Genomic DNA, 23,068 nt, shown 5'->3' on the forward strand with positions numbered 1-23,068 from the left:
CGTTTTGCATTTTAAAAAGTTCTTCAGCAACCGAAATTAGGGTTACAAATCAGGATGCAGGTCTCACATCCTACACACTAAGTAGAGAACAGTTACAGTTCCCTAACTCCTTCAATAAACCACAAGGAAAATTGTAAGGAATTGAAAAGATGTAGAACTCACAACCCATATAAAGATATATATATATATATAGGTTATGCACAATTACTAACAATATGCACAAGAAGCAATTAATAGATAGGGAAGATTGATGCACAAGATCAATAATATGCATGAGAAACAATCAATGCGACAGTGTTCAGTTAATTAAAAAGACTAGTAATATATTTTAATTTGAATTTCTAATGCTATTGGTTTAATTAGGATGTTACCAAGTTCTCACTTCATGCAACTACAACGTAACGGAGAGAAAAAAAAAATTGCTAAGCATGTACAACAAACTTTTGCTACCATTATTTTCTGCGCACGAGAGGGTTGTTCAAATAATATCCAAGATCCTAGCAAATATAGTCAATAAATAAACCCCGGCAGAATAGATGAGAAGCGCACGCAATTGATAAGAGTTCAAAATATCATGCCTAAGTACTCTCTCTACTTACATCCAGCTATGCATGACATCGTCTAATGCGCCAGCATCTACCTGCTTGTTGCTTTCAAGACATGCATTGCCAGACAAAGTCTCTATAAGACTTCCTCCATGGGTCCTCCTCTCTGGAAGGGAAACCAAGCTAGACTGGATGGAAACAGGAGGATGCACCAAACCATTGGTATGAAAAGCACTCTGGCAAAAAAATCCCTTGCCATCATTGCTCATCTTCAAGGATGCATCTCCTTCGCTCACCTGGTCAACTGAAGGCCTCAGTATGCCAGCACCGTGAACACATTGGTCCTGCACTGAGGCACAATGAACAACACAGAGACCAGCTTTGCTCCGAGCAATCCTATCGCAAGGCCCGGGATCGCCGTTACCTTCGTTCGACACTGGTTGGCTCCATGAACAACGCTTGCCTCCTCCATGCGCCTTACAGTAATCAGTGCTCCCCTGTGCACTCTTGCTGCATCCTTTAGCCTTGCAGCGCTTGCCCCCGCCATGAAGGGTGCAGAATTTTGTGCTTCCTCTAGCACTTGTAGTGCAGCCGGGAAGAGCGCACCTCTTGCCACCGCCATGTCTGACACAAAACTGCGTCCCTCCATGCACGCTCTTTGGGCAGACACCCCCACCTTGGAAGGAGCAACGTTTCCCTCCGCCATGCCGCTTGCAAAGGAGAGTCCTCCCCTCGGCCCCTTTGGTGCAACCCAAAAATGTGCACCTCTTTCCTCCACCATGAGCTTTGCAGAATTTTGTGCCTCCCTGCGCACCCTTGGTGCAAGCTGGAAACTCGCAGCGCTTGCCGCCTCCGTGAGCGATGCAGAGGCCCGAAGAGCATTCTGCGCTTTTTGTACAGTTTTCCATCTTGCACCTCCTGCCACCTCCATGCCTGATACATAAGCCAGACTTTCCGCGCGCAGCTCGGGTGCAGTTATCATGATTACAGCGGCGGCCACCGCCATGAGCAATGCAGTAGTCTGTGCAGCCTTCGGCACTCCTTGTGCAACCAAGGAATTGGCACCTCCTTCCTCCACCGTGAGCTTTGCAGTAGATTGTTCTTCCCTCTGCCCCCTTGTGACAGCCAAGTTTACTGCATCGCCTCCCCCCTCCATGGGCTATGCAAAGCCCTGAAGCCCCTCTTGCTCCTTTCCTGCATCCCTGAAACTGACAATTCCGACTGCTAGTATTGCGTTGTTGGGGATTAACGATCCTGGAAGTACAGGCTGTCGACGAGAGGTCTGAGATGCTCATGCCAGGTTCAGATATGGCTGGAATTTTCTTATAAGCAAAGTCAGCAGTCATTTTTGAGGAATACAAAGAGGACGCCAAATAACTCCCTAGTACCCAAGAAGATGAGTCCGATCCTTCTTCACCTGCTGTCATCGCTGAATTGATCAATGCTGGCGCTAAGCTGCTCTGATGCCGTCCCTTGGGTGGAGTATAATTTATGACCACTGATTCAGATGGCCCGGTTGATAGACTCAGCTCAAGATCAAATTCGAGTCCAGATTTTGAAACGGTAGACTTCGTTGGGCAGTGTTTATTCTCGTGGCCAAGATAAAGATGAAAATCCAAGCCTAGATCTGTAGATGAATACATTGTGTAAGCAGTTGCGGAGCTCACCTTGCTGTTGTCAGAGGAACTAGGTGACAGCCCTAAACCTAAACCAAGGGCCAATTTTGGATCACTGAAACCTTCAATTGCATTCCAATCACCCCATTTCCTATTTGTGCCTCTCAATTTGGGATCAAATAGACTGGAGTACTCGAGTGAACCAAATTGTACTGTGACATCTTTGTTATACTGAGCTCCTTGCCCAACGTTGCTCCAACAACTAACAGCATTCATAAGGGTGGTATTTTCAACAATGCCAAGGTTACAAGTAGTTTTCTCCATTACAAGTAAGAAGTCTATGTCAACCGAATACTTCGAAAAGAACAAAACTAGCCCAACTTCCAGGATCTTAGTTATAATGAACTGGGTTAGAAGCACTTCCACGAGATTTTGCAGCCTCCACTATCAATCCCCGAAGTATCACAACGATTCATTCAAGAATCATGAAATGCAAAGATAAGAATCTGAAGGATGATAGATTTACCCAAGCTGCAACTTGTACTGATTAGCTCATACTGGTAACATCCGACAGAAGCAAAGCAGCAAAAAGTTCCTTCTGGAGAACAATAAATGGCAAATTGGAAGCTAGTAGAAACAAGACAAAACTAATAATAACAGCAGGACTAAATAAACTAGGAAATATTACACAAACAAACTAATTGGGCATAGAAGAAACCTTAGAAATCTTAATAATAAGCAATTACCCCTCTTCAGATTACAAAACCATCAATTGGCAAATATAAACATAAACACCCTCGACTGTCCAAAGTCCATGCCTATTAGAAAAGGTCCGAAAAGCGAGATCTTTTAAAGAGTAAGTAAACATACATTTGCGAGTAAACAAGCATACATCGTCTTGGAAAAACTCCAACAAACACCGTCTCCAAAACCTCGACGAACCGGAAGAACGGAGCAATCCAAGATCCCAGGTAGGCGACGAGAGCTAGGGTTTTGCCCGCCCAAAGAAGAGAGACGGTGACATCTAAGAAGTCGAACGGTTTAAGGAGAGAGAGAGAGAGAGAGAGAGAGAGAGAGAGAGAGAGAGAGAGAGAGAGAGAGAGAGAGAGAGAGAGAGAGAGAGACGGAGGAAAAAAAGAACAGGAGAACGAGAAAGTCACGTAGAGCGATCGGAAGGGGAGGGAAAATATAAGAGAGACGATACGGCGCACGTTAGCTCAGTGCCGCAGGTTATTAGACTTTGGAGGAGAAGCGGATCGGACCCGTGGTGGACCCGGCTTGTGGCGATCCGATTGAGCGAGACGAGGTAGGAGTTGCCGAGCTGGAAGCGCGACGCCGCGACGCGTGACTTGGGACTTAAGACCACTAACGTTGCTTATTTGCATACAACACCTTACTTTGAATAATTTTACATTTTGAACCCTGTACTTTTACTCTCTGCAATTTGCGTCCTGTGTTCTTATAACGAGCACACCAAAACACCGTAGCAAGAGGGCAAAAGTTTTCATAAAATAAGGCAATAATGCACTCATGGTTCGAAGTTGAAAAAATAAATAAAAATGTCACTTACGAACGTGGAGAGACCACAGATAGGCATGCAATTTTGGGGTTTGACAAAAGGTGCGGATAAACTTATAAACAATAGGATATCCGCAGAATATTCTGGGAATAAGTAAAAGATATTCGGGGTCGCTCATCTCACTAACACATATATGCTGCGACTGCGAATAGCTCAGAGGCATATCCTACCTACCTACCTAATGGACATTTGTCAGGGACAATTTGGAAGTAATGATATTGGCTCATTAACTATGCCCAATAAAATCAGTCGTAAATATTTTTATGAACTAAGTATTTTAACGGAATAACTCGATAGCATAATAATTTAATAATACATGTAATCTGTAGCATGAACTAAGCGATTTAGTATCTTGAACATTACTTTAAGATTTAGGTAGAGTTACTTCTGCTCATTGACACGAGTAAAGAGAAAAAGAGAACACGTTTCTCCTCTGTCTACCATTCGCTATTTCCAGAGAGAGGAACAACTCTTGGCATATGCTTTAAAGATGAGGAGGAAACTGCATTATCTTCTGCCAATATACATGTCCAAATAAAATAAGGCCTCATATATATGATAATATAATATGGGAAGTGGCAAAGGGATCACAGGCATATGCTACTGGGGATCCCTTTACGCCTTGGCTCTTTTGTGACAATCTGCAGTGCCCAGAAGGGCCATTGGATTTGGCATGCAAAGTAGTTGGAAAGTCCATTAAATAAATCCTTTAAAGAAAGTTCCAGAATGGTAGTTGACGAGAGAGAGAGAGAGAGAGAGAGAGAGAAGGGATCACATAGCTTTGTAGTTTTCATCTCATCTACTCCATGTTGGACTGTTGGTTGGTGGGAGTCGAGTGCGGATTCAGTGGGCCAGCCATGCGGATCCGTCTAGTCACGTCGTTAGATATATATTAGCTAGGCCTAAGCTTGAGTAGTTTGACCCATTCTATCCGACACACCTTTACCATATTAGATCAAGGAGTTTTGGTCCATTGGACCGAGCCGGGTTCAACTTATGAGGCCTGAGATCAAACTACTCTTGTAGAATTGGTAGGTATTATTTTCTATAACTAAAAACATTGTAGGATTAATTCAAACCTCAAGTAATTATTTGATGCTTTAATGGCTTAGCTCAATACTTAATTCAGTTGATAGCTCTGTGATATGGTTAATTTTAAGAAGTAGCTTGACAGTGTCACGATTTAGAGGAGTGTCTCAGCAATATTTAGTTTAGAGTAATAGTTCGACGACGTATACGGTTTAAAGCCTAAGCTACACGACTTAGAATATTGGTTAAACTCTAAATGATAGTTCGACGACATATACGATTTAGTCTTTGAATTCTTGAATAATAGAAAAAAAAATTATTATGAGGCCCAAAGCCCAATATATTATTAGATTGAGCTCGGGCTTAATTATAAACTGACTTAGCCCAACATTATTAATATGAAATATATTTAATTTTTAAAGCTATAATATATACACTCTCGTATTTGGGCGTGTTAACATTTTATTGGATTACAAATATCTAGGGCTACTTATCTAGCCCAATAGCTTCAAGCTCTCTGAAGTCTGCCCAAATTTTCGAATCGTAACTTAGTCCAAGGATCGGGCTTAGAAGCACATTAAGCATCAGACCGACTTCAGGCTTCAACTTGGCCCAACTATGTAAATTAGAAATCTCTCAACTGTATAGTCAAGCTCAACTATAATTTGGTCGTTTGTACAAACGCTACAACAAACAGCCTCACGACCACAACCGCAACAAAAACAGAGCTAGAGCTGCCACCAAGAGTTCATCCAAGTTATTTGTAACCCATGATTGGCTTCATATTTGGGCTAGACATTCATTAGAAAATTGGGCTAAATCTGGGTTTAATTAGAGAAAGTGACTAAACAATCTCAGGCCAGGCTTATTTCTAACGGACCACTTTGGTTCCATCACACTCATCAAAACGCATTAGATTTTCTAATACGTGGGACAGTGACGCCAGCATGATGAGATCGGAGCAAGCACCATCAGAGCCGTCGGTTAACCTGACGAAGCTTCCTCTATCTTTCCTTCACGCTCACGTCTCCTCCCCCGCGCCCGGCCCCCTACCGAGCTCCCGGAGTCACGCCCTGTCCCCCTGGGATCCCACGTCACCTTGTCGGGCACTCGTGGCTCTCCCCCATTTAACACCAAGCATCCTTAGCAGCCAATAATATTACTCTCGCGATACGCGGGACCCACGAGACCAACCGTTCTCTAGCGGCCACGTCGGCGCAGTCCAGTCGCTCTTACGCTGGACCCGAGCATTGAATCACGCGCTGTGCGCCTGCACGCCCCAAACAGATCGTATAAAAGATTCTCACCTTTGCCAAGAATAATAAAGCGGAATAGATGCCCAACGTGATATCCACGTGGCTAGCATCCTCGCGCTTCTCCTTTCCATCCAACGGTTAGCTTTTCTTAGTGACGTGGCTCGTTGACGGTGGCTGGAGCCGTACCTTATCTGTCTCTCTTCGACTTTATTGTTTTTTGCCAGCTTCGCGGCCGTGAACTAGCGATGATGACGGTGTTAGCGAATGGGACGGCGACATGATTGAAAGACCACGTGGATGCCCATCCCATACACGTGATGCCATGTCAGTCAAGGATTCGCAAGAGGCCGAGGCGAGGGGTGACGTGGAGGAGAGTAGTTCGGCTGTCCTCGCAGGGTCCACTGAAAGCGCTGCTGGTCCACCCCCCCTGCAACGCCAGTGGAAGAATCTGAACCGTTGGTGTTTCGGACGGGTCGGGTTGGGTCAGCTTTTGCGGCGGATCCTCTTAGTTGCAAAAGATATGGCTAGATTTTATTTGGGAGAAATTTGCATATAACACCTTATACTTTAATTAAATTATGATTTACTAATTTTATTTACAAATCGAGTCGATAATCTATTAAATATCTGCTTGAATTTGAACTAATACTATTTGAGCAAATAAAAATATTCCATCAAAATTAAATAATTTTTTTAGCAAATAACTAACATATCTTTAGCTCTTTCTTCGTCTTATTCTCTATCTCTTCGAGATTATTTTTTTCTCGCAAATTAGATTGGATGAGAAAAAATATTATTTTTCTTCTTCTCTAAGCATTAATACGGTAATTAATTTAGATATATCTTAGAATTTTATTAGGCATCGTTTGAATTTTAAATTTGTATAAAGATAACCTTTCTCGTAGTCCACACAAAAGTAAAAATTGAAATGAGTAAATCATAGAGCATTTTGTGAATTTATTAATCTGATTAGCTTAGGTTTGGTTATGTTAGTTATATTGCGTTAGATTGGAATAGATTAAGTTGAGTATAAATGAGTAAATATAACTTAGCTAAAATATTCTTATAATTTTTTAGGTGATTAGTTTAACTTAAAATTATAATTAAATTTAACTAATTTATTTAATAACAGAGTGTTTTTCTTAAATTATAAATAGTAAAAACATAGGGACTGTAATTTTAATAAAAGATAAGATTGGTCGGTAAAATTTTCTTTATTCTAGAAAGAACATCAATTATTTGTAGGACCTCGTGGAAGGATAGTTTTGAATAGTAGAATTATTTGATATCGATTTGGGCGGCATCATCGCTATTCACACCGCCGAGTAAGCGGGGATGATTTCGCCGCAAAGATTACGAGGACACTTGTAAAAATACCGCATTTGACACGAAGTTAATTATTTGAAACCGGTCCACCGAATCCGTCGCACCACGTCACCCACATGACGGGGATTTAATTTAAACGATGGCTAGTCGTGACAGCTCGACATGTAGATAGGCCAAGAAACCGAAACGTGTAAGTCTACTGTGACGAAGGGATAGTCTATTTGGGCGTAACGTACTCCGAGGTGCCAACTCAACCCAAATCGGCGATAAACAGTTTTTATTATAACTTTTATCTCTGATTAATCCCGTATTATCCAGCTCAGTACAAACCCCTTAATGACACTTAAGACATTTGTTGCATAGTCTCAACTTTTGGCGGAGCCCACAGTAACCCACCAATTGAATTGGTTGGTTTTAAGTTTTCGAGTCCGCTTAGAACTTTCTCTCTGCACCGAATACGCCGTGCCTTGAACGGACACGTGTTCGGTGACGTGGCAACTAGCTTGGCGCCCACTTCCTCCATTCCTCCACTCCTCCCTCGCGCTCCCATCTCCCTTCTTCTCCTGCGTCCCTTCTTTGGTTCTCCCGCTTATTCCATCTCTCCGATCTTTACTCGATTGTTTAAAAGATAGAGAAAGAATAGTAGTATTTAGCGCTCGTATTAAGTTCTCTTCTTTTCTTTCTTCTCTCTATCGCGGTGGTATACCGGTGGGAATCGTCGAACCCGAGGAGATCCTTTCAGTACCAGGTATGTACGATTTATGGTTCGCTTTGGTATTTTTATTCCGTAAAATGCTTGATCTAAAACTCGTTTTAGTTCTCGATCTCGTCGTGAATCCTTGAAATTGTACTATTCTGGTTTTCCTTGAATGGGATGTGGAATCCTGTCGCCTTATTCTGTTTCTTAAAAGAGAAAATATGTGCACAATTGATCTGTTCACGTCTTTATGCTTAACTTTGGTGTAATTGTGAGTCTTGAGGGGAGGAACGAGAGTTAGATTAGATTGGGAAAGACAGATAGGGGCATTCGGGAAAAGAAGACTGAGATGCGGTGTAGAATGGGAAGAAGAAAAGGAGGAGGTAGGTGAACTCTGAGAAGTGTTACAGTGAAAATTTCGATGATCTTCTCGTCGTATTTCTTCTTGAGAAGATATGGAGATCGTTTTCCTAAAGGGGGAAAAAAATTCGAGAAGAGTTGCAGATCAAACACCATGCTTTGTCTTTTTCAATTTTAGCAGGGTTACTTTTGTCCTTTGGACCACTTGACCTTTTCTCTGAGGTCTCTTCTGATCGTTGACGGTGCTCGCGTTCGAGGCTGAATGGGCCCATCTCTTGTATTTTTGTCTATGAAATAGACACTTTTACCTCTCTTAATAGAATAAAATTACGTTTCAGGGCCTTGACATCCGATCTTGATTCAAATTGAGAAAATTAAGTTTTCTTGAGTTCCTTCATTTGTTTTTGCCCTGCTGATTCACGCTAGTCTAATTTGTTTAATCTCCATTATTGGATTACACTATTATAAATATAATTGCTCTGTTGGATGTCTCGAGTGAATACTGGCTGAGTCTTGCAAATCCGATGTAGTAATGGAGTAGGTTATAAAATTTGACGATCGTCTACCATGATGCTTTGGTTCTTTGTGCAGGTCCCTTACTGAAAGATCTCAATGGGAAGAACTGAAGCTGCGAATCCTCCCAATTCTGATAAATCATCTTCACCTGTTCAGGTATATAAAATTCCAGTAAACTTTTTAGATTTCCTTTTGTGATTCTTAGAGACTTCTTAATTGAAAGCTTGTTATCTTTCCTGTGAGCATCAAAAGAAGATAATTGATGATCTTAGTGTACAATAGTCTACTGCCTGCAAACTGATAATCTTGTTATATCATTAGAAGTCTTCTCTTATATTCCATGATGAGCTGCACACATATACAGGACAATAGGAATGCAGTCTTCTTCTCTTTATGTCATTTTAGATGCATGCATATCAAGGACGTGAACAGTAATATTTTCTCTTCTACAGGATAAACCAGCTGTTCATCCTTATCCTGATTGGGCAGCTATGCAGGTTGGGCTATTTAGAGCTCTGTCTTTCTTCTTGAGATATACATCAGATAGGTTGTTCTGATTTAAGATTTTTTTATCTGTTAAGGCATATTATGGACCAGGCATGATGCCGCCTCCGTATTTCAACCCCGCGGTTGCGCCAGGTCATGCACCTCATCCATTCATGTGGGGTCCTCAGGTACATATATTCTGCTCTGTTAACCTATACATCATATGGATGGTTAGTAGTGGACATGAGCGTTTTATGCAAGGTTCCAAAAATCATTATCGGGATCGGGATCGGCCGTCCGAAAAAACGATACGTATCGGCTGTATCGGCCGTATCGGCCGCCTGTATCGGATCGGACTATTTTAATTAAATAAAATTCTAAATATTATTAAAAATATTAGAGAAATTTTTAAAAATTTAGAAAAAATTATAAGAAAATAAGAAATAATAATTACTCACATATAAAGCCTAAAAAGTAAAAATCTCTTTTTCTCCCTCTCTTCTTTTCTATCCCTCTAATTGTTAGTCTAAAGTATTCATTTTCTCCCACATTATTTTTTTTTTATCTTTTTCTCTCTCTTTCTCAACTTTTTTTTTAATCTTTCCCTCTCCCTCACTCTCTCTTCCTTTTTTCCTCTCTCTCATACCCTTTTTTTTAATCTTTCCTTCTCCCTCACTCTCTCTTCCATTTCTCTCTCTCACTCTCTCTTGCTTTTTCCCTCTCTCTCACTCTCTCTTCCTTTTTTCCTCTCTCTCATACCCTTTTTTTAAATTTTCCTTCTTCCTCACTCTCTCTTGCTTTTTCCCTCTCTCTCTCTCCTTTTCTCTCCCTCACTCTCCCTTCCTCTCTCTCCCTCTCTCTCTCTAGCTGCTGCTGACAGCAGTAGCTGTCAGCAGACAGCTGCCTGCTGCAGCCGCCTGCAGCAGGCCGAAACCGAGTAGCCGATCCCGATCCGTTTCGGCCGATCCCACTCGGGATCGGCCGAAACTCGAATCCTTGGTTTTATGTTTGGATCTGAAACCATAGTTAATGGGGTATGACATAATTTCAGTTGTTCAGTTTTGTGATAGGAAGATTGTTGTCGTGTTTCGGGAATTGTCTGTCCCTCCTAGCAATTGTCCCATCATTGGTGTGATCTATGGCTACCTATGTTCACTAACAAGTTCGCAATTTGGAAGAAGTGGCATACATTTTATTCAATGTAATCCATAGCGACTCAAAATGCTTTTTTGTTAAAATGTCTCTGCAGCAACACTCTATAAAGTAGATTACTGTACAAAACTGATGATTTGGATCTTTATTTCCAGCATCACTTCTATTTTTCTTGGCACATAGTGTATTTATTTTTAGATAGTTTTGAGAATTCTGATTGGTTTATAAGATTGTCAAATTTAACACACTAACAGAGAAGTGATAGCAAATGATCTGTACTGTAGCAATCTAGTATGCTTAGATCAAAAACACCAGAATCTTGTCTCATTCAAGGTGTTTGTTCTATTGATGGTATTGCTATCAGCCTTTGCTACCACCTTTTGGGTCAACATATGCTGCAATCTACCCACCAGGAGGAGCTTATTCTCATCCATCGGTGGCCCTTGTAAGTCAGAAATGGTCCCTCAACTTCTATTTTCCGTCCCTATGGGGAACAAACTGTTCTGTAGATTATCATTTTTTTTATCTTACTGCTTAAGATAAAATAGGGTCGTGAATATTATAGTATTATAGATAGGCTATAGTTGAATTGAATTAATTTACTAATTTTGTTTCATGTCCAGGGATCTTATATGCATCGTCCAGGTGTCCCAACATCTGCTACAAGTGAAGCTGTAGTGGTAGGCATTATTCAGTTCTTTAACTCTTGTACTGCTAGATGTACTGTAATTGCATCTAATACTGATTAAAGACGCGTTACATATTCAGTTGCCTTTGCTAGTTCAGTTGATAATTCTTCTGTATATTTTTTTTTTGTTATTTTTTCTATTATTGCAAGATGGCAACTCCTTTAAGCTTGGAATCACCTGCTAAGTCAGCTGGCTATAAGGATAAAGGAATCACCAAAAAACTTAAAGGGTTTGAGGGGCTCAGTGTGTCCTTGGGCAAGGAAAACCTTGATAATGCAGCAGAGGCCGATGTGAATGGGAGGTCAGAGAAGTTCTTGTCCGCCTATTTAGATATGATTGACTTTTGGCCTTTTTAGGTAGATGATATTTAATCTGGACTTGGATTTACTGTTTCTTATACATGCTTTTTTATGTTGAACATTGTTATTACAGTGGATATAGTAGTGCAGAAGGCTCAAGTGATGGAAGTAGTGGAACTAGTGAGGCAGGGGTATTTGATTAAATAAAATCTTTCTTTGCAATTTAACTATGTCACTTCTTTGGAATTTAACTATGTCACTGGTGTGATTACTGCATTTTTTTTTAACTGACGAGTATTTGTTCAGGTGAATAAAGCCCAAAGAAAGCGAAGTCCTGAAGATGTTACAACATCAGGTCTTATTAAGATAATTTGCCAATTTCAGTGATTATGTTGACTATGCAATGCCATGAATCTTTTTCCACATCACTCTTCATCTCTTCTTTTTGAATGATTTAGTTAACAACCTCTTGCTTGTTTGTTTAGTTGTTATGTTGCAAAGATAAATGGGCAGAAAGTAGGTTTATCCTCTTTTAATTAGTTGCACGTGGTCCATTAGCCTCAGCACTAGATTTCAACTTTTCAACAAGGTCATGTTTCTTTTCTTAGTACATCACTGCCTGAAGAGATTCTTATTGAATTTTCCAGATGACCATAAAGTTGACAAACAGGCTACTGCTTCTCAAGGAGGGGGAGCAAGTGGATCTGCAAAAATGTCCTTAGGAGTCACTCTGGCAACTGCCAGTATTCCGATGGATTTGAGTGTTGCTAGCCAGACGAAAGCTGTTGGCACACCTACCCCGCTCTCAACCAGTGCTGTTTTGCCTGTTCGTAATGGGGTATCTACTGAATTGTGGAAACAGGCATGTTAATTCTGAAACTTCCGTCCTGCAGTTCTCTTTTCATTTTCACAAATGCTAGTAATGTTTGTTTTCTGTTTTGTCTACGATGGAAGATGGCTGATCCTGAAAATTATCATCATTAAGTATTTTACACCCGTTGATGCTGATCTTAATGCTTATTGATTTGCTTCAAATGTTCAGTTCTTAATGCTACAGAACGGTATTCTGCTTTTTAAGAAACTTGTTTCATCCTTGGTCATCTTTATGCTTAGGTTAGTCTAAAATGAGAAAGGTTAATAGAACATCTCTTGTGGGTGTTAATTTTAATTTTGTAGTGTGTATCTTATTCTGTAGAATTTTGATTATTTGGGAAACATATGCTCTGAAACAAATTCTGGACCCTAGAAATGTCCAAGGCATTCTTTTGTCAAGTTCATTTCTCTTGAATGGCATGTTTTATTCTTTTAGCATGTGATTATGGTTTCAGATTTTTGCTACCTAGCTAACTGTACATCTCCATGATGTAATTTACCCAGGATGAAAGGGAACTGAAACGTGAAAGAAGGAAGCAATCTAATAGAGAATCAGCTAGAAGGTCAAGGTTGAGGAAACAGGTATGTGGTGCGTGTTTCCTTTTCCACTCTCTTACCTGCATTTTTATCTTATCCTCTTTTACTGTTTTACGTCAGGCTGAGACTGAGGAACTTGCTGTGAAAGTTCAGTCACTGAATGCTGAGAATTCGACTCTTAGATCAGAAATAAGTCAACTATCAGAGAACTCGGAGAAGCTCAGATTAGAAAATTGTGCTCTACTGGTACATCGCATTCTTCTAGTGGTCATTTAGCAGTTGTACTGAGGTTTTTGTCAAGTAACAGTTTTATACAATTAGAACAAGAGGGGCACCATTTCATGCATTACTAGAAAAGTTAGCTAACATGGGTGTCTTGTAGATGTCAATATTCATTTTGACAACGGTTATGTCACTCTTGTTCAAGCCTAATGCATCTATGTTTCTCAGGAGAGACTCAAAAATGCGATGGCAGACAAAACTAAAGAGACATGCGCTGAGAGTTTGGAAACTGATGGAGCTTCTTCATCTGTTGTTGTAGTGAATTTCTTATCAATGATAGATAACCCGAACACAACCAGAAGAAATGGGCCACAGGTGTCTCGGGATCCTGATAGCTCTACCGAGAAACTTCAGCAGCTCCTGGACTCCAATCCAGGAACAGATGCTGTGACTGCTAGTTGATCTTTGTCTCTCAACTGATCTCCAGTTCTGGTGGATTTAGCAACCAGATGCTACTACTAATATTAGTCTAAACTAAACGATTTGATTGAGGCTGCAAGAAGAGGTGGCCTTGTTGATACTAATTAGATATTGCAGTTATGAACTTACGATGGCTCATAACTTTTCGTAGTATTTTGTACCATTTCGAGCTTAAGATGTGTGCCACTTGTATTTATGATCTATCCGTGGTGTTGGTAAGTTTTAGAACCTCCCATGTTGAGATCATATCAGGAGGAGCTTCTGTAAACTACTAAGTGTTTAAACGAAGTTTTCAGTTAAGCTTTCATGGGACGCAAGATGCCTCAATATTTAGTGTTGCTGTATTGCAGTTTCTGGGTCGGGATGTGGTCAGATGGCTTTCTGTTTCTAAAAGGAAACTACCATCCTGTTATAGAGCTATGAGCTCTTGGATGTGAAGTGCAAGTAGCACTATTACTATCACCAGTAAAATATATTATAACTCATTAGTGAATTTTTTAGGTAAGACTTATCAACTAAATACTAATTTGTGTAAAAAGTTCTAAATGAGACTTGATTTTGCATGGTCCTCTAAATGTTGTTCCACTGTAAAATTACCTATCTGATTTTATTTATTTACGAAATTCGTATATGAATAAATAAAGCATTCATATAATTTGTGATTAGTTTTGTAAATTATAATGTAGGTAATTTTGCAAAATAAAAAACCATTTTAGCTTTTTGCACAAATAACCCACTAATTGAGCGTCACATTTTAAACAATAAAAAAGAAAATCTAATTCCGAGAAGAAGAGGGGGCGGAAAAGGCGGTGGTTTCTATACACCGGTGATATGGTATAACCGGCACAGGCTTTGTTAGTCCTCATTCATTTTAAAATTATTATTATTATTTTATTTTAGAATATAATTTTTTATTTAAAAATAATAGCTGAATATTATAATAAACACATTCTAAAATATAAATAATATTTATCAAAATTATATTTTATACGACACATTAGCTTAATTACTAATTTCTCTTTAATATCTATCCATCAACCTATATTAAAAATATATAATATTTATAATAATTTAATAAAAACTAATTTTTTTTTTTAACTTTATATTACATCAAAAATTATTTATTACATCCTTATTACATAACACAATAGAACATAAGAAAAGTGTACTTAGGCTTATAATTTGATTCCATGTCCTTCTTAAATCCTGGCCGTCGAATAAGATGAACCTGGAACGAGATGAAACCCGCCGAGCCGAGCCGAGCCGAGTCGAACCGCGGTTCCGGGTATCTAATGCTTGCATCTCTTTGATGGACTTCATTCTTCTTCTCCTCCTCCTCTCTTGGTCGCGCCAACTCGACGAAGCGGTTGAGCAACCGTGACGACCACTTGCGAGTGTAATCAGATCCGGGTAGTTCGGTTTTTTTCTCGGCGTCCAGGTTTGATCTCTAAAATTGCACATTAGTCTGCGTAAATCTGAGGTTGTTCTTCCATCCGGAGAGAAAAAGTTAGGAATTTGCAAATTTATGATTCGTTGGTATTTTAAAAGTTCGGCCTTTTGTTTAAGTATTGCTTTGCGAACTGTAAATTTGCTGCTAAATTTGTTGTCAGTGAGCTCGTCTACTAATTTGAATATCATTTAGGTTGCATTAGGGCATGAACCTGGTTGAGAGAAGAAGTAGGAACCTTACAATTTCTTTTTATAACTACTTTCGAATTTAACCTTGTCTTTATCTTCTTGTTGCCTATCCTTTACGATTTCTATTCGTTTTAATTTGTGTAAGTGTAATGTTTCAATTGCAGAGGCGAAGAAACAATCTCTGTCTAGATGCAGAAATTGGGGAATTTCAAGCTGCCCAACTTCTTCAATTATCCACCTTACTTTACGTAATATTCCAGTTTCATTATATTTTGCTTGTTTTGGAACTCTTATTATTGCCATGAAATAATGTGTATCTCTCTTGCTTTATGATCTCGCTTTCTACAATTACCCTCCATCGTGGATGATCCATAACGTGGTCATTTTGACTTTTGACTACTATCTTAAACTCTTAAAACAAAAGCTCAAGTTCTGCAATGAATTTATCTAAATTGCTATATTCATCGGCAAGCATGCGAGAATTCTATAGTTGCTATCGATTTGCTTGGCTAATTCTCCATAGATCTTTTTATTTTCTTTTTTTTTAAAAAAATCTCCAGACCTAAGGTCACACACGAACTATGAAGTATGGGCAATATTGCACAATATCTGACAATCTGTCTGACAATCCATTTGATAAAACTTGTAAAACAAGGAAATGCTATGTTTATCTATGTGCATTATGTTTTCTTTTCTTGATAATTGAGTGGATGTAGTATATCTTCTTCTTTTTTTAAGTTTATTTTGTAACTTATGACAGTAAACATTAGGTCAACAGCCTCATCTACATAGTATAATTAGCCCAATGACACCTAAAGTCAATATTTCAGCCTATTTCAAATCAATATAATACAATCTTTTTCCATGAATGGATGTCTGGTTCATGCTTGTGAGATTATATCACATTGCTCATTTGACCCCCCACCACCCCTCCAAACCATTTAGCATATAAAGGTTATTATAGTGCATCAGACTCCCAGCACTTTGGCATCTGAAGAGGGAACAGCATGGAACAAACCCTCATTTTGACACAGGCTCTTTCCCTAACTAAGAACCTATGCTACTAGGGCACTCAATGGAAAGCCTTATTTGATGCTAATTGTGGCCTCAGTAGCATCACTTGTTGTAACAGAAAAGAACTCTTGGTTCTCAGTTCATTTCCAATTTTTTCATGTCTCAAAGAATACATTTTATCTGCTTGGTTTAAACCTCTCAAATTGCATGTGTTATTTGCTTGGGGGTTATTGTTTATTAAAGATCTGATATTTATTATATTGATAATCCTGTATTTCTTAATATTCTATGTAAAGGTCTGCATGATTGGCCTGACATTGCTTTTCCTTTTAGTCTGCAGCCAGTAAGAGAAACACGTGAGAAGCAAGTTCAACTGTGGAAGGAACTGATACTTGACTATTGTAAAAGTCAAAAAATATTTATAGTTGGGCTCCAAGATGACTTCCCGCTTTTCTCTAATCCAGTCATCGAGAGTGAGTCGTCTCTTTAATGCGTAAATATAAACTTTCTACGTACTCCAGATTTCATACTCTTTTCATTGTTGGGGACTTAAAATTATGTTTAGACACATATATGAAACAGATAGACGAGCAGTATGCTTCCTTATAACATTCATTATTTTAACTATGGAGCAGATCCTTCATGATTACTCTTTGCCATGAATCCGTAACTTTTCCATGGCTTTATTTTGGTGATATTATAGGTACTTATACAAAGGTTAACTGAAATTGTCCTTGTCAATATGCAGGATCTCTAAGCCATGAAGCAAAGGAAGTATTCCTCACAGCTCTGGTCACCGAAGGTTTGTCCAACTTCCAACAATGTGCAGAGTTCTCTTTACTTTTGCATGAACTCAGAATATGATTGTTATATTAAATTATAGTATTGCAATTTAAAACTTTCTTTCCTGTCCAAATTCCCTGCAGGACGTGCAGAATGGATGGACAAACATCACAAAAAATGCCTTATTCTCTGGCTAAGGATACAAGATTGGGCTAACTATATTCTCAACTTTGTAAGTACAAATTAATGTGAATTCTGCAGCCAGGACAAATTTAGCATTGTTATTATAGAAATCTGCTTGTTTATCTTAATCTGATCAGGTAAAGGAAAATGGACTAGAAGACAGTGTGATGACTGTTGAAGATATACGCTCAGGAATTGAAACTCGTGGATCTGGTAACAACCCTCAATATCCAATAAATTGCTGTTAGTCATATGTCCTTGAGGCCGATTTCAATCATCAAATGCTTATTTCATTTGACCTCTTAGTTTGATAAGTGTTAGGGCTTTGGTTAGTACACAACAGCTCTTTGATTAGCTTAATTTATAATATTTAACTTCAGTTGGCCTGATAACTGCATTTCTTGGTTACTGCTCACAAGAATTTTAACATTAATGGAAACAGTAACATACATCAGGTCATCATCCATGTTAAAATCAATCATATAATAAAACTGATAGTCTGCTGATTAATTAATGTTTTTTCTTTTGTTTTGTTATGTTCTTAAGAACTTGCTGGGATCGACCGTGGTGTGTTGATGCGCGCTCTAAGGTTACTCGAGCAAAAGGGCAAGGCAGCAATTTTCAAGGGGACTTCAGCCGACGACGAAGGAGTAAAGTTCTCAGCTTAGGCTAACCATATCTATCATTTGGTCTGCGTGATTCATATCATTAAGTTAAAGCTCATCAGTTCTACACATTGTGTCCATTCTGTATCTATATCTGGATGTCGCTTGCTCGAATGCTTATTTGCAGCATATAGTTTTTTTTTGTTGCGATTATGCTGCAGTGAGTTGGGACATGAGATATGTTACTCAAATTTCACTCTCATAATGTAATTTGTCTTGAGATATTTTTGTTTGCTGAAGGGTAAAAGAACACAGGAATAATTGGGACCTACTTATGGCTTCTCTATTCAGCTCTAGATGATGGCATTATTTGGAGGGAGCTTATTCCCGACCATTATTAGAAAATGCTTTTTGAATAGGTCACAGGTTGACTCTGACGCGGATCCTTTGTGGCTTGATGAATGGAAAACGGTTGACTTTCAAATTAATGAAACAAATTATATATTGGATTATTGCGAGAAGTGGGGAGGAGAAAGAAAGGAGGCCTGGTTGTGGTCTATTAGCTGTCGAGCTTAATGCAGTTGACACCCCTGGTTTTTACGATTTTATGATCTAAACCCTACTTTTAATTTTATATTTACATTTCTGAGTTTTTGAGCTAAACCAAATATATTTACTTTTTATATTATATTATATTATATATATATATATATAATAAAATACAGCACAAAATTTTATTTTTACTATTTTAAAAATAAAAAGGTTTTTTTTTTTATTTCAAATGCCTCAGAATTTCCATTAGTTCATGGATAATTAATGCAAAAAGGCACCAACTTGCGAAGTTGGACAGCTCGTCGTTAGTCACGAGAGAATCACGCGCTAGGCAAATTCCAAGGTAATACCACTGGAGGCGCCAAACCGTGGTAGCGTCCGTTATAAGCAAACGCCCGTCCGCATCTCCCCTATTTACCTTCAAATACGATTCTTTTTCCTCTCCTTTAAGCATAAAAGTTCCAATCGCCCAATCGCGTCCACAGGTGGAGAGAAGAGAAGAGAAGAGAAGAGAAGAAGAGAAGAATTCGTGTCCTTAGGAGAAGGTTGGATTTATCTCTCTTTGTTTCGATCACCTTCTCTTGTCCACGGTTCTGATTCAGTCTGGTGGATTTCTTTTTTCTTTGGGATTAGGTCATCGCCACCGCCATGGGTTCGAGGCGAATCCTTAAGGAGCTGAAGGATCTCCAGAGGGATCCCCCCACGTCTTGCAGCGCAGGTATCTGTGATCTAGACCCCTCTGTTTCTTGATCAAACGCAGGATCCTTCTTTTCCTGTTCATTTACATGTTAGAATATGTTTTTCGGATCCGATATATCATCTACTGGATCATGTTGGAATTTGGAATCGACTCCTGTTTGATAGGATTTGTATGTAATCATATGATTTTTAATGCATTCCGATGTTTGTTTTGCTTACTCGACCGTGCGTTTAAATCGGATGTGCAATTATTAGGAAGAACTGGAGACTCCAATCAATAATAACTTCTCCATTTCTAGCTTCCTCTCTTTTTATCTAGAAATTTGATGTGCTTTAGGTCGATTTCACTTTGGTCCTTGGATGGATTTCATTAGTACAATGCTTATGATTATATAAAAAAAATGACCTGAATAGGTTGATTTGAAGTGGTTATGCCCTCTTCTTCACCTTTGTATATGGTCTCGGTTGAGCATTTCGTTTAGTTCAGGCAATATGGTATGGAATGGTATTTAACTTTTGGTGTACGATGTCTGTTAACCACATTCAGTATTACTTAATTTGAAAGATGTGAAATTCATGTGTGCGATGTACTTTTACCTAGTTGCACACCTGTGGGTTGTATAACTTTGATTTAGCTAGTTCATTATTGTAGATCCAGTAACTGTTGGAATAAGTACTAGTTCCTGATAGCACAGGAAGGTCAACATATTGTTTGGTTGTCTACTTTGAGGAAAACAAAATACACCATTCTTCTGAAACTACATTAAATTTGAAAAATCACACATTTTCTCCTCTTATCCTATTTATTTGCCTATCACTGTAATCTTTTCTTGGTGATTACTAAAAGTTGTTTTGGAGTTTGGTAGGAAAAGAATAAATATTTTTAGCACCTGGATGTGCCACATAACCATCAGCTCAAATTCCACTCTGTTTACTTTTTTATTTATGAATTAGCTTTCAAGTTTCATTATTATGCCTGTGTTGCAAATCCATACTAGTTTGCGGGTATATTTATTCTGCATGTATGCCATTTACAGGTCCAGTGGCTGAAGACATGTTCCATTGGCAAGCAACAATAATGGGTCCATCAGACAGCCCGTACGCAGGGGGAGTCTTTTTAGTTACCATACACTTTCCTCCAGATTATCCGTTTAAACCACCCAAGGTATCCTAAATGCATATTTTTAACATAGCTTGTCACTGGTCCTTATCGGTTATGCACTGCAAATCATGTAATACTTCTGGTTTATGTCTCATCTTTAGTGCTTCTAACCTGTTCCGGCATATATGCAGGATAGGTCATGAGTGTAGGTTTATTCTTTATAATCTGTTTCATAGTTTAGATTTGAAGAAACATTTTTCTAAATGTTTAAGTGTTGCTATATATGTGTTTCTTGAGTTGATTGTGGATCAGCAAAGTTTATACTTACTGTCTTGAGCATCCTTTTCCTTGATAAAGCAATTACGCTGAACCAAGGATGCTCCATCTTATTTCATATACTGTATCAATTTTAGCTGATCACGTAAGGGTGCATCAGTTATGGTTTGCTGTGCACATATTCAAGTTGAGTATTCAGTATTTAATTAAAATGGTTCCCTGTTAAACAATCATTGTGAGATTTCGTAAAATGGTCTGCTTAATAACTAGAATTCTTTGCAGGTAGCATTTAGGACAAAAGTTTTTCATCCAAATATTAACAGCAACGGAAGCATTTGTCTGGACATCTTGAAGGAGCAATGGAGTCCTGCATTAACCATTTCCAAGGTTTTTTTTCTTTCCTTCTTTGTACTTTTTTATTTTTTATTTTTTTGGAAGAAGAGGGCTAATGCCCTGTTCCATTCTAGAAACCTTATTAAGTTTGATCTGCCTATCAAAGACAAGAAATCAAGCCCCGTTTTAGCAAATTACAAAACTAGCCAGTTCCAAAATAAGGCCAATCAACAACCATACGATCAGTAATACAAACCACCAAACATCTAATAATACCGCCAGGATATATACATTAGTTTTTCAAACTTGCAAACAAGTACAAACACAAAACACAAAAAAAGAAGCAGCAGATGGACACTAGTCATCCAGAATCACCACAGCACTTTCTTCCTCCTCCTGCTGCATCAGATTTCTCACCTTTCTCTGGGCCTTATCTCCCTGAGGGCCTGCCCAACACAAAAGGCAAGCTTTAATACCAAAGGCTGTCCCTCCCAAATTTCCCAAATTACTGCAGCTATCCAAGTTTTTCCACCAGCTCTTACCCTCCTTATTTAGCTTCCTCGTCATATCACCAAGCATGTCACTAATACTTTTGGGCCTTTTTATCTTTCCATAGAAGGCACTCATCCACTGATAAATCTCTTAATATAAGAGCACCTGAGGAAGATATATTATTCGTAGTTTCTTCCTTGTTGCGGAAAACACAAGTAGCAATGCCAGAACACCCTCTTTTTCAGCAAATTATCCCTAGTTAATATTCTGTTAAAATTAACCAAAGGATAGTTTCACTTTAATGGGAACGTTAATCTTTAGCATTCTAGGCATTTATCCCCCATTATTTAGAAAAGGACTTCATAATAATTCCATTCCCGCAGGATCTCCACTTAAATATCTCTCCCATTTTGAAACTGAAGAGTACTACAGCAGAACCAATTAATCATCTAGTGCTCTTTCTTAAGTAAGTCTTCATCCAAATTTTGCTTATACTTAAAGATTCCAATCAGCACCATTCCAGACCTCCTCAACTTTCACATTTTCATCCCATATAATGTTACACAACTTCGGGAAAATAGTTGCCCAATTTGCATTCAGCCAGCCAAATATCAAGCCAAAATTTAACGTTCTTCCCACTGATCGTATTCCAAGCTAACCCCACTTTGAAAATATCACTGATATGCGTGACACCTCTCCAAAACGGTGACAATCTATATGACAAATCATCAGCTTAAAGTCTTCTACTTTGAACTTTCTATAATGCCTTGCTGTAAAATCTGAGCCCAGAGCTGATTAGGGGAGTTTGATATCGATCAATTAACTTTCTGTTTAAGCAAATCTGAATGGCATCTTTTGTCTACTTTCAGGTACTTCTTTCTATCTGCTCACTGTTGACAGATCCAAACCCAGATGATCCATTGGTTCCAGAGATCGCACACATGTACAAGACAGATAGGAACAAGTATGAATCCACTGCAAGAAGCTGGACCCAGAAGTATGCAATGAGCTAGCCTTGAAAAAGGATTAAAGTTTGTTTGGGTCGTTCGCCTTAATATCAAGTTTGCTGGCTGTCCTGTTTGTCATTTGTTCCATGTCTGTATCAGTTAATATCCTGGAGAACTAGAAAGGGGAAACCCCAACTTGCTCTTCAGCGGAAAAGAATGTATTCTGTATTTGATTTATCGCTTGTGATGTTGATTTGTTGGACCATAGATCTCTCTTCTCGTTTTAGATTTGCAATGTCTACTGAAGAACATGAAGTTGTTGCAGTGAGTAATCCTGATTCATTTGATATCCGTTCTTTAGATTGCAGGTGACCGACAATTGACAAATCTTGCTTTATATTAGAACTGTTAGCTATTGAACATCATATGAGCCTTATGGAGAAATTTTTTTATTTTTATTTTAATTAGAGACATATTATCTATTTTTATATACACCCTCCTTTTTCTTTAAACACATCGACTTCTTTAAACTATAAAAGATCTTACGATGTTAATATAAAATATTAAATAATTATTGTACTTTAATATTATTTTTATCTCTAAAATAAAAGTAAAATAGTTTTAAAAAATAAAAAATGGATTATATGACATTTATATATTATTCTTTAAATTAGAAAAATTAATGTGTAACTAACGGGAAGAAAAAAGCATTTCGAATATTTTTCGTAGCTAAGGATGTTAACATGAAAAATAAATAGACGAATCTATGTTAAAAAAAAGAA

General features: G+C 38.5%; 4 protein-coding genes across 6 annotated transcripts; 3 read left to right on the plus strand and 1 right to left on the minus strand.

Moving 5' to 3' along the window:
- Positions 1 to 402: 402 nt before the first annotated feature.
- LOC140768400 (uncharacterized) lies at positions 403 to 3,326 on the minus strand. Of its 2 annotated transcripts, XM_073108769.1 has the most exons (3): positions 3,032 to 3,326; positions 2,688 to 2,759; positions 403 to 2,605 (listed from the first exon to the last, which is right to left on the minus strand). In XM_073108769.1, the coding sequence occupies exon 3, from the start codon at positions 2,483 to 2,485 to the stop codon at positions 596 to 598; it is 1,890 nt and encodes a 629-aa protein (XP_072964870.1). In that variant the 5' UTR covers positions 2,486 to 2,605; positions 2,688 to 2,759; positions 3,032 to 3,326; the 3' UTR covers positions 403 to 595. The 2 variants fall into 2 exon arrangements, with proteins under 2 accessions (XP_072964870.1, XP_072964795.1); XM_073108694.1 differs by having other exon boundaries at positions 403 to 2,759.
- Positions 3,327 to 7,873: 4,547 nt separating this feature from the next.
- On the plus strand, positions 7,874 to 13,997 carry LOC140758975 (G-box-binding factor 3-like). Of its 2 annotated transcripts, none has more exons than XM_073095416.1 (13): positions 7,874 to 8,099; positions 9,000 to 9,080; positions 9,377 to 9,421; positions 9,506 to 9,598; positions 10,927 to 11,007; positions 11,186 to 11,242; positions 11,401 to 11,552; positions 11,684 to 11,735; positions 11,857 to 11,905; positions 12,198 to 12,412; positions 12,928 to 13,005; positions 13,081 to 13,206; positions 13,411 to 13,997. In XM_073095416.1, exons 2-13 carry the CDS (start codon positions 9,021 to 9,023, stop codon positions 13,642 to 13,644), a joined length of 1,242 nt encoding a protein of 413 aa, XP_072951517.1. In that variant the 5' UTR covers positions 7,874 to 8,099; positions 9,000 to 9,020; the 3' UTR covers positions 13,645 to 13,997. The 2 variants fall into 2 exon arrangements, with proteins under 2 accessions (XP_072951517.1, XP_072951509.1); XM_073095408.1 differs by having other exon boundaries at positions 7,877 to 8,099; positions 11,684 to 11,741.
- A 951-nt stretch (positions 13,998 to 14,948) lies between these two features.
- On the plus strand, positions 14,949 to 18,216 carry LOC140761596 (vacuolar protein sorting-associated protein 25). The gene is made up of 7 exons (XM_073099000.1): positions 14,949 to 15,100; positions 15,465 to 15,548; positions 16,648 to 16,787; positions 17,063 to 17,116; positions 17,241 to 17,329; positions 17,418 to 17,493; positions 17,827 to 18,216. Exons 2-7 carry the CDS (start codon positions 15,490 to 15,492, stop codon positions 17,946 to 17,948), a joined length of 540 nt encoding a protein of 179 aa, XP_072955101.1. The 5' UTR covers positions 14,949 to 15,100; positions 15,465 to 15,489; the 3' UTR covers positions 17,949 to 18,216.
- A 603-nt stretch (positions 18,217 to 18,819) lies between these two features.
- LOC140758987 (ubiquitin-conjugating enzyme E2 10-like) lies at positions 18,820 to 22,633 on the plus strand. The gene is made up of 5 exons (XM_073095427.1): positions 18,820 to 18,982; positions 19,071 to 19,155; positions 20,174 to 20,301; positions 20,797 to 20,901; positions 22,209 to 22,633. Exons 2-5 carry the CDS (start codon positions 19,086 to 19,088, stop codon positions 22,350 to 22,352), a joined length of 447 nt encoding a protein of 148 aa, XP_072951528.1. The 5' UTR covers positions 18,820 to 18,982; positions 19,071 to 19,085; the 3' UTR covers positions 22,353 to 22,633.
- Positions 22,634 to 23,068: the final 435 nt, after the last annotated feature.

Source organism: Typha angustifolia, chromosome 1 (genome assembly GCF_048772165.1).
Source record: "Typha angustifolia cultivar Huaian chromosome 1, ASM4877216v1, whole genome shotgun sequence".
Lineage (NCBI taxonomy): Eukaryota > Viridiplantae > Streptophyta > Magnoliopsida > Poales > Typhaceae > Typha > Typha angustifolia.